A 15,131-nucleotide genomic window follows, 5' to 3' on the forward strand; every position below is an offset into this window, starting at 1 on the left:
AGACTCAGCCACTATCGTCGGCTCACCCCCTCCCCTTCTCCCCCGCACGCTTTCACTCGCACATAGAGCATGCGGCACGCGGTCACGATGTTATCACCCTTGGCCGTTATTTATACGGAACATGAGGGCAACGGCAGGAATGCGCCTGGATTCTTCATAGAGCTGCTATCGCAATAATAAAATAGTATCCGGCAACTGGAGCGTCCCGTCACCCATTACTTTCCGCAAAAGAAGTAACAAAATCGAACTTTCACCATGCGCAAATTCGCTGCTCCGCAACAATGTCTTCTTTTTTGTGTGTGGGCCGGGGGCGGCGAAATAGAATAACGCAAAGGAAAGCATGTTGGCTACAATCGAATGCCTACTTTGGGCACTCTAGTGTGGCTACCGAAGGAATATCGAAGAAAACGTGTGACGCTTGGTCCACAGTAAACCATACGCGTACTGCTCAGCGCACGCACCGCCGACCGTGTACGGATAAATCCGTACAACAACTCCCTCACTGTCAGCACCCCATCCGAGCCGCGCGCTCGCCTCTACCTCCGAGTCTCGGAACTCCGCCTTGGTGCCACATCTTACCCCCTGCGTGCCTACATGGCCGCACCCGACAACGCCCTCCGCGGCATCATATACAACGCAGTGGACTCGCAAACCCAGGACGAGATCGTCCAAGACCTCCACTCAATGAACGTTAACACCCCCTACGCCATCGCTGACGCACGCCAGATGGGGCGCTCCCAATCCATTCTCATCACCTTCGTCGGCACTTCTACTCTTCCCTCCACCATCGTCTTCAACTGCGGGGTCTACCGCTGCCACCCGTTCCGCCCGAGAGCCGAAGCCTGCACGAACTGCTGGGCTCCTGGCCACCGAGCGGATGTATGCACCAAGCCCAAGTCCGCCCTCTGTCACCGCTGCGGCCAGGCCCACAAGCCAGTCGAGCCCCCGGTCTGCGTCCCTTGCTGCATCCTGTGCAAGGGACCCCACGTCACGGGCTCGCGCTCGTGCGGGCTCCGGTTCGAGCGGAACGGCCCGTCATCGCCCCCGGCCACCTCTAAGCACCAGCCTCCTACACCAGTGCCACCCACCGCGCCGATCCTCAACACCTCCCGGCCTTCCCGTCCCCGCCGCCACTCTGTCTCCCGTGGTGCCACGTCTGCCAGCCGCCACCGCTCCGTCTCCTTCCCGCCTCTGCCTAGGTCCGAGGCGTCCACCGCCCTCGCCACCACCACCACATCACCGGTAAGCTGGAAACCGCAGCCTCACACGTCGGACCCCCAAACCGCGGCCCTCGAGGCCACTATCGCTGCCCAGCAGCTCCAAATTCAGGAGCTGTCGCGCCAGCTGCAGGCCGCGCTAGTGCGTCTGTCCTCCCCCGCTCCTCCTCCTACTTCCCCAGCTCCCGCACCTCCACAACCGCCGTCGCTAGCTGAGCAGCCTATGAATACGGCATCCTCTGCTGCATCATCGCGCGCCGCCTCCCCCAACCGCAGTCCCCCGCTCAAACGCCGATCACCTTCCACCGACCCCGTCGCGCCCGAGCGTGACGTTATTCGCCAGACAACCTCCTTCTTGGAGGCGTTTGAGAAGCGCGTCATGGCCCGCTTTGCGCGACTTGAGGAGCGCGTCGCCAGTATCGACACCCGTGTGGCCGCCATCGAAACCCACCTTACCGCCCTAGACACCAGGGTCGCGGCCTTAGAGACCCGCCAAAGCGCGACTGAGGCCACCGTCGCACACCTGTCGCTCCCTGTCCCACTCACCCCGGCACCTACCCCAACTCTGTCGGGGGACTCCGCCATCCATCATGGCCAGACACCCCACGCGCCTTAATTTCTGGCAGTGGAACTGTCGGGGGTTCCGCAGCAAGCGGAACACCCTGCAGCTCCACCTCCAGAACATCCCTCCCGACACTCTCCCCTCCGTCCTAGCACTCCAGGAACCCCTAACCCCCGTGAAACTGCGCGACTACACCTCCTTCCATCCTTCTTCTGAGGTCCGCCCAAACGTTGCCACACTGGTGCAGCGCAACCTTGCTGCCGTGCAGCACCAGTTGGACGTTTCGGACTGTGCCCATCTCCTCCTTGAAATCCTTCCTCGCCGTCGCACTGAGACAAGCCTCTTTGTTCTCAATGTGTACAGCCCTCCCAAAGCCCCTTCAGCTCCTCTCCTCCTCGTCCTCCGCCGAGCGCTCTCCTGCGCTGGTCGCAATGCCCTGGTCGTTCTTGGCGACTTCAACGCCCCACATACCAGCTGGGGCTACCCCCAGAACACTCGCAAAGGCCACTCACTCTGGACTTTCATCCACAACGAGTGCCTTTCGGTCCTTAATGACTTCGCTTGCCCCACCAGGATCGGATCTAGTGTTCAACGAGACACCAATCCGGACCTTACCCTCGCCAAAAATGTCGCCAATCCGACATGGACTAATACAGGGGTCTTCCTCGGTAGCGATCACTACGTCCTCTGTACAACTTTCCCACTCCCCTCCCTTGCTCGCGCCTCTACTCGTCTCACCCATATAGTCGACTGGGACCGCTTTCGCTCCACTCGTCTCTCTACTTCTACCTCTGCTCCTATCACCGATCTCTCTGCCTGGACCGAGACCCTTTTGGCGGACGTCCACACTGCCACATCCACGCTCCCTACAGCACCACACTCCACTACGGCAGACAGCCGTCTGCTGCACCTTTGGGAGGCCTATCACGCTGTCCACCGCCGGTGGCAGGCTCAGAAATACAATCGCCGCCTGCGCCTCCGTTTGGCCCGACTCGCGTTGGACATGGAGGAGCACTGCGCTTCTCTAGTTAGACAACAGTGGGGCCAGACCTGCGACCGCATGGCAGGCAACCTGGGCCTCCGCGACACGTGGTCGCTTCTCAGGGTGCTGCTAGACCCTACACACACTAAAGCTTCCCAGCGCAAGGATATCTCCCATCTCCTTCATTCCTCCCCACTCACTGATACTGACTTCCTGGCGGCCCTCCGGGACCACTACCTCTGCACCGACCCACCTACTCCGCTTCCCACCTACTCCGGCTCCCCAAACCCTGACCTTGAAGCAGACATCTCCGTGGGTGAGGTTCGTGCGGCGCTACTCACGCTCCGCACCACCTCGGCCCCGGGGCCAGACCGCATCACCAACAAGGTACTCCGGAACCTAGACACCCCCTCCCTCGAAGCCCTTACTGATCTCCTCAATACACATTGGCAGGCTGGCACTCTTCCATCCTCCTGGACCCATGCACGTGTCTCATTCATCCCCAAACCCGGCAAACCTATTGCCCTCGAAAACCTCCGCCCCATCTCTCTCACCTCCTGTCTCGGCAAGCTGTTCGAGCATGTCATCCTGGCCCGCCTCCAGACCTATCTGAATGATCATGACTTTTATCCAGACTCCATGTTCGGTTTTCGTCCCCAGCTGTCCACCCAGGATGTCATGCTCCAACTTTCCGAAGATGTCCTACACCCCTCCCACCACAAACGCACTCGAGCTATCCTGGCGCTGGACCTTACTAAAGCATTCGACAATGTACACCACACCGCCATCCTGGACGCTCTCTCCTCCCTCCATGTCGGACCCCGTGTCCATGCTTACGTCACTGCGTTCCTCGCCCACCGCACAGCCGAAATCTCATACGGCCCACTTTCTTCTCCTTCCTTCTCCCTTGGCAACAAGGGTACCCCCCAAGGCTCTGTCTTGTCCCCTCTTCTGTTCAACATCACCCTCTTCCCGCTGGCACGTGCTTTACGAGCTATCCCAGCTCTGTCTCATGCTTTCTACGCCGATGACATCACCCTCTGGGTGACCACCGGCAATCTTGGCGACATGGAGACCACTCTACAGGCAGGTGTGGACGCGGTAGCAACTCACGCCCGGGCCATCGGGTTGAGCTGCTCCCCGGCCAAATCGGAGCTTTTGCTCCTTCGGCCTGGGCGGACGGCCCCCCTATCGCCTTCTCCACTCACCGTCTACCTTGACGAAACACCCATTCCTCTCGTCTCTACCCTCCGCATCCTCGGACTCTTTCTTCAGTCCAATGGCAAGCACACCACCCTCATCACTCGACTCACAAACACTGTACACCACACTGTCCGCCTCATACGCCGCATTGCAAACCGCCACCACGGCATGCGCGAACACGACCTCCGCCGCCTGGTCCAGGCCTTTGTTCTCAGCCGCTTCATTTATTCTCTTCCGTATCTCTACCTTTCTCGTACCGAGGAAGACAAAGTCAACAGCCTCATTCGCCACGCATATAAGTCAGCCCTGTCCCTTCCCACATCCACGTCGACGGCTCGGTTACTGTCGATGGGCGTCCACAACTCCCTGACGGAGCTGACAGAGGCCCATCGCACGGCCCAGCTCCTCCGTCTCTCCCGCACCCGCTCGGGTCGCGCACTTCTCTCCACCCTTAATCTCTCCCCTCTTATTCCTCTTCCCACATCACTGCCCATCCCTTCCCATGTCTTGCCCCTCCTAACCGTTAAACCCCTCCCTAAAAATATGCATCCCGAACACCACCCCTCCCGTAGAGCAGCGCGAGCCTCCGCGCTCTGGCGTCAGTACGAACGGCAGGCCGCCGTGGCTTACGTAGATGCTGCCCCGTACCGCCGCTACCCAGCACATGCCCTTGCCGTCACTGACAATTCTCTCCGACTCACTCTCACTGCCTCAGTCTACACTTCTACCTCTGTCGAGGCCGAGGAGGCAGCTATTGCCCTTGCCATCACGCAAACCTCCGCGAAGTACATCTTCAGCGACTCTAAACCTGCGGTCTACAACTACGCGGTTGGACGGGTGGCACACCCGGCCATAGGAATCTTGCGTTCCGATACCGTTCCCTCTCGCCCCATCCAAATCATCTGGGTGCCCGCTCACGCGGCCCATCCTGGTAACGAGGCGGCCAATTCTATCGCTCGAGATTCGACTGACCGAGCAAGCCCGCCCCCGCCGGGAATGGATACGCGCGACGCGCTCCTCACGTACCGCGATATCACGCAGCACTATCGCCTCTCTCGTCTCACCTTCCCCCCTCCGCACCAATCCCTTTCCCAACCCCACCAACACTTATGGCGCCACCTTCAGGCCCATACCTATCTTACTCCCGCACGTCTTGCCCTCTTCCACCCCGGGACGCACTCGCCGGCTTGTCGCTTATGTGACGGCTCCCGCGCCGATTACGATCACGTCCTATTCTCCTGCCCGGCACACTTGCCCCCTGCCTCTTGGCGCCTAAGCAATCCGCAGCAGTGGGAGGCTGCTTTGTCCAGCACCGAGCCGGATATCCAACTCCGGCTGGTGAACTGGGCGGAGGACGTCGCGACTAGGCATGGCCTGGACGCCACAACCGGCAGCCTGAAGGCCGCCCACAACGCTGCTTTTTAATTTTTTATTTTTTTTTTACTTTGGCCTTCTCATCAATAAATGTTTTTCACCACCACCACGTACTGCTCGGTATCCTACACCGGCGAGACAAAATTTTCCGGAGAGGTTGCGCTCAAGCGAACGCGTTGCAATCCGTCGAGTCCCCGCAGTGCTGGCGGCGAGCGACTATGCATTGTTTCTTTTTCTCGTCTGCTAGCCAGAAAGCGTCCAAAACTCTGCCAGGCGAAAATGCAGTCGGCCAGAGAAAAACAAACGCGCATCCAAGTTGGCCGCGCGGTTATCGATGCAGCACGAGGAAAACGCATGCGCTCTGGCTGGATCGGTAGCCCGCGGGTTGCGAGAAAAAAAAGAAAAAGAAATGAGAAAGAGGCTCAATATATCCTCGCGAATAAAAGTCTAGGTAGAAAAATAAATAAGAACTTAGTTACAATAGTGGCTTTAGTGTCTTGACATGGATGCTTTGACGCTGGTGGAAAAAAAATGTTTATATTCTTTTTTGTGACCTGAGGGCACAAATGAACCACCACAACGCTTTGTCTCATCGGACCTCGCTGCGTGCTTTGTCAACTTGTCTGACAGTATGTTGATTTGGCTTGTCTCGTTGTATGGCCCGATGTACGACTTTAGAAAAGACGATGCACCTTTGGCGTCAAATGTTTACAACAGCATTAAACCCCAAAAGTTCCGGAATTGAAAATCTAAAGCACGACTTTGAAAATGTCAATGGACCTTTCGCATCAAAATGTTATGAGAACTTTATACCCACAACGTTCAACGTTTCAGAATTGAAATCCAAGCGCTTCGTAGATTCCGCGGCCGCCGCGAGATGCCGAGACGAGCCCGCTCGCCTTCAAAACGCCCTTGAAATATTGTGCCCGGTGGGGCTCCTTGCGTTACGATATGTGACTCCCGATGCATCCAGCCCGATGCATCCAGCCCGAAATCCAGCCCGATTTAGCAATGTTCGCGCTAAAATGTCTTTTCGAGCATGAAATAAGGACATTCTAGACAAAATCGAGCTTGATTTCTGGCGCCAGGAGTTGTTTTGGTCGGCGGCGCATGACAGCACGAAAAAATTTCGGGGGGGGCTGAAGCCCCATAAGCCCCCCCCCCCCTGGCTACGCCCCTGGTTGTCACGCACGCACACGCTCGAGTTAATTCTAGTTCACTATACCCGTGTCACACACAAACACTACACTTAAAGAAATACATTGGTCAACCTGGTAATGCTTTGTGAAACGCCAAACAATCCTACAGAGCCAGCTCTGTCGAAAATTATTCGCATGACGTCGATTCCCACAGTGCGCGGGATCTAAAATTTTTCAGTTTTTTTATCTATGTTTGCGCCGTAAACGCATGACAATAGATTAATACAATGGAGGAAAGAAACAGCTTCCTTTAACACGTAGTCCCGTGCATCTTCTGGCTCCTGGTATGGACTACCAGAGTCTCCTAGATGATTACAGGCAGCAGAGGATAGGGAAGCTTCGTAGACCAAAGTACAACCTGCTATAGTCGGTAAGCATGGGGCCATTCAAGCTAGGGCTCGCAATGCAATATAATGCCTAAGCCCACTGCAGGGGAATCTAAATTGCATGCTCGCAGTGCTCGAGACTTTGAAGTACCCCTTCTAAAATTTTATTTGAGAACAATGTTCTCACGCACCATCCTGGGAACATTTTACCTCAAGTAATTTCCAAAAAACGATGAGTAATAACAGACATAACGAAGAGGCCAGATATACCCTTCTCCAAGAAGAGGCTGTCTCCTTGACCAGCGTCCTCTAACGATATTACTTACCTGCCTTCTATTGGAGGCAAGGGCCCAAGTGACGTTTACGTCAGACCACTCAATTGTTTCCAAAGCACGCATTTTTTGCCACCTGGTGACATGCATATGACGCAGAAATGTTACACGTGTCACGTCGTTCCTGTTAGGGAATAGATTGCCTGGTTCGTGAATTCGGGCGTGTGGGCCTCCGATAGAATATTGTGCTGGTTTCGCGATGTGCATAGATGTAATATTTAGAAGACAGAATATGTACCGCTTTGTTGAAGTTATGTGAAATGGTGCTATAGCTCTTCAAACGAATCTGGAGCAAATTTACCATATTACTCAAAAAATTGGAAAGCCTGTAGAAATTTAGAAATATCTGTGCCCGTTATTGTAAGCTTACAGTGAAGCTATTTTGAAAATTAGGTGTAATGTTGCAATACCGTGAGGTACACATATGCGAGCTTTGCATCGGATACAATCAGGAATTGTGCCTCTGTATTGTGGCGATGCGCGACTCTCGCGCATCCCCTGATGTTTTTCCCGCATAGCGCGTCTCCTAGCTGTATTGCGGCTTCGCCGCGTGGCCTGCGTGATGCCCGCGGTGGTCGATGTGGTTGGGGCGCAGTGCGAGAGATGGCGCGAGTGTTGCGCTGCTAACGCCGCCGACAGGCGAGGTTACTTGGGCGCCGAAAGGAAGGTGCTTGCCCTCCTTGGGTCGAGACAGCAAGCGGTACGGACGTGCCGTGCCGCGCGTGCGCCGACCCATGCTTCGGCGAGACCGTCTCGAGTGGCCACCTTGGAACGCGCCACCGTTGGCGTGACCGTACTCGCCAACGACCAGGCGTTGGGATCCAGCATGGGGCGAACATATTCGCTCGTTGTCAGGTCGCGGTGAGTCGGACTTCCAGATTTGTCGCGCGGCCATCGGCATGTTTTGTGGATAGCAACTCGGCTAGCAGGCATTGATCTATGAAAGGTGCAATAAATGCCCTTGTGACTGTTTGCACTACTGTGTTGTCGTTCCTTTGTCCCAAGAGCACGGTGTGAGAACCCCACAGTATCTGAAACAACTATCACCTATCTTGTACACGTATCGTGATAGAATTTCAATGTATCTTTGCCCATTTTGAATAGCGCACCTGCAATCTTAGTTTACCCGTAGGGTCCGGCTGAGCGCTGAGATAAAGCAGGTTAGGTCAGCTCAAAAAGTTTCAGCCCCCAGTTATGGACTGTCAAGAAAACGTTACCGTTTCACCCGAAAAGAGAAGTATTCATAGAGATAGCGAAGTACTAGACAACTACAGGAAGTAATCTTCGTAGTTTTCTCGACAGTGTAAATTGCAGTACCCGTTTGCTTTCTAATGAAACCGACAAACACAATGTCAGGCACGAACAAGTAAACATCAACCACGAACCACGAACACTCGCTGCTAGAACGCGGTTGTAACGAACAGCGTAGGCAGAGCGAAGCAATGTTCGCGCAACATTACCTGGTGAACTACTATAATAAAGGGTAATTACGGGACTCAACACTTTTGATTCCTATGAACAGTACAACCAGGGTGCATTGATGTTGTCGCAAAAGTTTTAAAAGCACATTTCTGTGCTATAGCTGAGTGCGCGTTTTCTTTTCAACGTTTAGCATGCTGTGCTGCCACAGTACTTTAAATTTCCTTGTGCATTTTTCTAGTTATCTGCATGATAAATTCATTGCAATCATGCATTTAGTGCATTTATTGTCCCCGCTTTTTACCTCGCAACTAGTTTGTTTATTCTTGTTGCCTCCCACTGATGAGGGCAGCGAATGTCTGTAAATTGTGCCTCGCGGTCGTTTTTCATTGTGCCATACTAAAACAGTCTTTGAGACATTCTAAAACTGCTTTCTGCAGCTTTTCATTCGGTCGAAATTCCGTGTAGTACTTATATAATGAAAATAATTCATTTATTCTACACCGTGGGACAACCACCACGAGTATTCCGGTGCTCGAAAGGCGCTGTGGATTTCTTTTTAAACGTTATGAAGGTACGGACAGTGAAAGCAACACTCGGTGCGCCATTTCCGGGCACAAACTCTAAGCTTCGCCCCATCATTTTTTTCTAGCAAACTAACGCCCAAAAACGATGGAGGCGTCAGTCAAGTGCATAAGAACCCTTTCTGCACCGGAGTGAAGCCATGCCTCAAAGAAGGTCAGTACTGATGCCAAATAGTTCCGTGGCTTGACTCCTACTAAACAAAGTGGTGTAGCTAGATCACTTAGTTTTGCGCTCGTCGTTTCGATGACTGAATGAACTTAAGCGGACTCAGGAGACGAGTGCGAACAAAATAGCCTTCATGTTTCTTCACTTGTACTGAAGGAATTAATCTCTTATTTCAGGGAACGATGTTGGAGGTGGCTGGTTGAGCACGTCTTCTGAACTATGCAGAATATGTTTGACTAATCAGCACGCCTTCCTGTGCAGCGCTGCGATGACATCACTTGTGTTTTAAGCAAGCATTTATGCGTCCATTGTATACCTGTACCTTGACTAAATTGCTTTTGTAATGTAAGCATAATCGAACGCACGCGCCAATCATGCTTTTAATGGTATGTGTTTAGGCTGCCCCTGCCATCTGCATGACAATAATAGACGGGCCAATCAGAGTTGAGTTTCCTAAGCGCCATCTCTACATCTGAATTTGTTTTTTGACATACCTGCGCCGATCAAATTATTGGATTGACGCTTAAAGAATCATGAGCCAGCGCCCATATGCGTGTTTTCTGTTCCAAGGCGTCATGTCTATTCTACTCGCAAAAAGAAAGACTTTTCAAGGACCACTCGGAAAGCATGTTCACTTGGTTTTCTTGATTAAACCTGTAGTTTCTTGCAGCCAACGTCATGGCTTAGTAAGGATATATCTCGGTATTTGGATTTTAAATGATCTTATATAGCAGGAACACAACGATTCTGGGCGTAACTCAGCTAATCAAAAGCTCTTCTTCCTCAGATGGGCGTTCAGGCTGACTACTCATGAGTTTTGCCTTTAATGCAATGGTACAGCCTATATTAAATTATGCTTCCATAATCTGGTATTTTTTTACTAAAAATGACATTGATGAAATATAAACTATTCAAATGCAGGTAGTTCTGTATATATACAGCAGGTTCGGACGCCCGTTAATTACAGCTTTGCTAAGCAGAGCCAACCTGCCAACAACGAGTCGAAGAAATCAAGTTTCAACATTACAGTTTATGTTTCAACTAATAGAGGGACATTACAGCATAGACATTTCCCCAGGTACTTACTTATTCAACAGGCTATGCTACAAGCCCGAAACATGCACTAATGATCACCTCCTTCACCAGACGCAATAAGTCGTTTTTTTTCCACAGGACGATAACGGAATGAAACCGATTAACAAACGATGTGGTTTTACAGGCTTCTTTGGTGTTTTTGTCACATATTAGCCATTGATTTCTTTTGATGTACACTCTCAGACAAAGGTACATCCTTTGGTGTGTATATCTGCCACACAACAATAATCGTCATATGCCTTGCTTGAAGCAGGCATATGACGCATATAAAGAAGGCAAAAGAAGCATATACGGTGCTAAAAAGCGGGCATGTCCTGTGCTACAGGGGCTTAGCGGAGAAAAGAGAACTAGGAGTCGGATTCCTGATTAATAAGAATATGGCTGGTAACATACAGGAATTCTATAGCATTAACGAGAGGGTGGCAGGTCTTGTTGTGAAACTTAATAAGAGGTACAAAATGAAGATTGTACAGGTCTACGCCCCTACATCCAGTCATGACGACCAGGAAGTCGAAAGCTTCTATGAAGACGTGGAATCGGCGATGGGTAGAGTGAAAACCAAATACACTATACTATTGGGCGACTTTAATGCCAAGTAGGCAAGAAGCAGGCTGGAGACAAGGCAGTGGGGGAATATGGCATAGGCACTAGAAATAGCAGGGGAGAGTTATTAGTAGAGTTTGCGGAACAGAATAATATGAGGATAATGAATACCTTCTTCCGCAAGCGGGATAGCCGAAAGTGGACGTGGAGGAGCCCGAACGGCGAGACTAGAAATGAAATAGACTTAATACTCTGCGCTAACCCTCGCATGGTACAAGATGTGGACGTGCTCGGCAATGTGCGCTGCAGTGACCACAGGATGGTAAGAATTCGAATTAGCCTAGACCTGAGTAGGGAACGGAAGAAACTAGTACATAAGAAGCCGATTAATTAGTTAGTGATAAGAGGGAAAATAGAAGAATTCCAGATCAAGCTACAGAACAGGTATTCAGCTTTAACTCAGGAAGAGGATCTTAGTGTTGAAACAATGAACGACAATCTTGTGGGCATCATTAAGGAGTGTGCAATGGAAGTCGGTGGTAACTCCATTAGGCAGGATACCAGCAAACTATCGCAGGAGACGAAAGATCTGATCAAGAATCGCCAATGTATGAAAGCCTCTAATCCTACAGCTAGAATAGAACTGGCAGAACTTTCGAAGTTAATCAACAAGCGTAAGACAGCTGACATAAGGAAGTATAATATGGATAGAATTGAACATGCTCTCAGGAACGGAGGAATCCTAAAAACAGTGAAGAAGAAACTAGGAATCGGCAAGAATCAGATGTATGCGTTAAGAGACAAAGCCGGCAATATCATTACTAATATGGATGAGATAGTTCAAGTGGCTGAGGAGTTCTATAGAGATCTATACAGTACCAGTGGCACCCACGACGATAATGGAAGGGAAAATAGTCTAGAGGAATTCGAAATCCCAAAGGTAACGCCGGAAGAAGTAAAGAAAGCCTTGGGAGATATGCAAAGGGGGAAGGCAGCTGGGGAGGATCAGGTAACAGCAGATTTGTTGAAGGATGGTGGTCAGATTGTTCTAGAGAAACTGGCCACCCTGTATACGCAATGCCTCATGACCTCGAGCATACCGGAATCTTGGAAGAACGCTAACATAATCCTAATTCATAAGAAAGGAGACGCCAAAGACTTGAAAAATTATAGACCGATCAGCTTGCTGTCCGTTGCCTACAAACTATTTACTAAGGTAATCGCAAATAGAATCAGGAACACCTTAGACTTCTGCCAAGCAAAGGACCAGGCAGGATTCCGTAAAGGCTACTCAACAATAGATCATATTCACACTATCAATCAGGTGATAGAGAAATCTGCGGAATATAACCAACCCTTATATATAGCTTTCATTGATTACGAGAAAGCGTTTGATTCTGTCGAAACCTCAGCAGTCATGGAGGCATTACGGAATCAGGGCGTAGACGAGCCGTATGTAAAAATACTGAAAGATATCTACAGCGGCTCCACAGCCACCGTAGTCCTCCATAAAGCAAGCAACAAAATCCCAATAAAGAAAGGCGTCAGGCAGGGAGATACGATCTCTCCAATGCTATTCACAGCATGTTTACAGGAGCAATTCAAAGACCTGGATTGGGAAGAATTGGGGATAAACGTTAATGGAGAGTGCCTTAGTAACTTGCGATTCGCTGATGATATTGCCTTGCTTAGTAACTCAGGGGACCAATTGCAATGCACGCTCAATGACCTGGAGAGGCAAAGCAGAAGAGTTGGTCTAAAAATTAATCTGCAGAAAGCTAAAGTAATGTTTAACAGTCTCGGAAGAGAACAGCAATTTACAATAGGCAGCGAGGCACTGGAAGTCGTAAGGGAATACACCTACTTGGGGCAGGTAGTGACGGCGGATCCGGATCATGAGACGGAAATAATCAGAAGAATGGGCTTGGGTGCGTTTGGCAGGCATTCTCAGATCATGAACAGCAGGTTACCATTATCCCTCAAGAGAAAAGTATATAATAGCTGTGTCTTACCAGTACTCACCTACGGGGCAGAAACCTGGAGGCTTACGAAAAAAGTTCTACTCAAATTGAGGACGACGCAACGAGCTATGGAAAGAAGAATGATAGGTGTAACGTTAAGGGATAAGAAAATAGCAGATTGGGTCAGGGAACAAACGCGAGTTAATGACATCTTAGTTGAAATCAAGAGAAAGAAATGGGCATGGGCAGGACATGTAATGAGGAGGGATGATAACCGATGGTCATTAAGGGTTACGGACTGGATCCCAAGGGAAGGGAAGCGTAGCAGGGGGCGGCAGAAAGTTAGGTGGGCGGATGAGATTAAGAAGTTTGCAGGGACGGCGTGGTCACAATTAGTACATGACCGGGGTTGTTGGAGAAATATGGGAGAGGCCTTTGCCCTGCAGTGGGCGTAACCAGGCTGATGATGATGATGATGCCTTGCTTGCGTTTTCTTTCTTGAAAACGCCGCGCCCGCTACTTTCCTGTCGGGAATGTTACATCATGCTGATAACGCGCATGCCGTTCGTTACTGGGAAGTGCCGGGCTCGCAGCGTTAAAAAACGGTAATACGGACAAGACAGATGACGTTTATTGTTGTGTGGCAAGATACAACCCAAAGGGTGTAATTTTGTTTTAGAGTGTACGCTTAGTGCTTAACGCCTGCTTCTCCTCCGCTGCGAGTCGGCCCGGCATTGCACTATCTTCCGGATGGGCCCACGTATAGGGAGTGCTTAACGCCTGCTTCAGCTGCGCCGCGGGTCGGCCCGGCACTGTACTATTACTGGGATCGGCCCACGTATGGGGAGTTTCTTGCTTACGACGACATGAAAATTTCCTTGAACGGTAGAGATATACAGCTTCGCTGTAAAGGTTCGGCAGGGGTTACACTCTTCTAACACAAGAAGCCGAAAGCCTGCTGGACATTTGCTAATGCATGAAGTTATGCAATCGGGCTTAGACTTCTTTGTAAGACATATTGGTATTTCCTTAAGTTATACGATCGGGGCTACACTTCTTACAAGACTTCACGAGCCGCAATGGGAAGTACAGTGTCGATCACACTTGTCTAGAGTGGCCCGAAGGCTGCTCCGCACTGCGCCTGCGACGCCTAGCGACAAGCCCTGGGTTCGAGATGTGTTGGCCGATAGCGCCACGCGCGTGGACGCTGCGGTATTCGCGGGCAGCCAAGATACAGGCCGCAGCATTCTAGCCGTGTCACGCTCGCAGCTCAGCTGGCAGTGCTCGTCTAGTGATAAAAAGCCGGTGCTCGCGACCCGCAAATCACGCAGGCCTGTATCTTGGCCGCCCGCGAATGCCGCAGCGTCCACGCGCCTGGCGCTATCGGCCAACACATCTCGAACCCGGTGCTTGTCGCTAGGCGTCGCAGGCGCAGTGCGGAGCAGCCTTCGGGCCTCTCTAGACAAGTGTGGTCGACACTGTACTCGTGTGGCACCAAGGCGACCTCCTCACTGAGGCGGAGCGGCATGCGCTTCGCTTTTTACGCAGTGGCGTTTGCGCGGCTGTCCTGGCGAGGCGCAAGTGCGTGCACGCTTCTCCATCGCTTGCCGCCGACAACTGCTGCCGCTCTGGCCGCTCAGACGGCGACGCCAATGCGCTGAGCGCGAGGGAAGCCGACGATTGCGGCTCAATCTGGCGCGCACGAGGGACGAAAGCGGAGGGCAAACGCGTCGTCTTCCGCCGCAGTTATGAGCGTGGGGCGATAGGCGGAGGGGAGAGAGGGCGTTGTTCTGCTCCGGCAGCAACTGCCTATTTCACGGCCGGGTGCAAGGGAAAGCGACGATCGCAGCTCAGTCTTGCGTTCGACGGGGAGGAGAGCGGGAGGCAGTGCGGGAAGGAGTGGAGCGGCTATGGGGGCGGCTTCGACGACACCGTCAAGTGCGTACGTTGCACGGTCGCGCGCGCCTATCTGGAAAGGGATCTGCAGACGGCTCGTACCTTTGTGCGGGTTTGTTCTCGCCGCTCTTACGTTGAGGCGATGGATCGCACGAAGGTCACTTCGCTCGCTGTTGCTCCTCCGCTTGCTCACACAAACGTTTTGACAGCGAGTGTCCGCACTAGTCGAGTGTGATGTGTTCATGTTTTCTTGTGCACGCCGATACCATGCT

The 15,131-nt window shown here is 51.9% G+C and overlaps 1 protein-coding gene across 1 annotated transcript in view; it reads left to right on the forward strand.

Annotated features, from left to right (window-relative positions):
• Window positions 1-756: 756 nt before the first annotated feature.
• LOC139054877 (uncharacterized) overlaps window positions 757-15,131 on the forward strand; it is a 178,081-nt gene continuing 163,706 nt past the window's right edge. The window contains exons 1-2 of the mRNA XM_070532559.1: window positions 757-1,242; window positions 9,267-9,352. Of these exons, the coding sequence (XP_070388660.1) occupies window positions 878-1,242; window positions 9,267-9,352 (451 nt within the window). The 5' untranslated portion in view covers window positions 757-877. The remainder of the gene's footprint in view (window positions 1,243-9,266; window positions 9,353-15,131) is intronic.

Source organism: Dermacentor albipictus, chromosome 1, assembly GCF_038994185.2.
Source record: "Dermacentor albipictus isolate Rhodes 1998 colony chromosome 1, USDA_Dalb.pri_finalv2, whole genome shotgun sequence".
NCBI classification, from domain to species: domain Eukaryota; kingdom Metazoa; phylum Arthropoda; class Arachnida; order Ixodida; family Ixodidae; genus Dermacentor; species Dermacentor albipictus.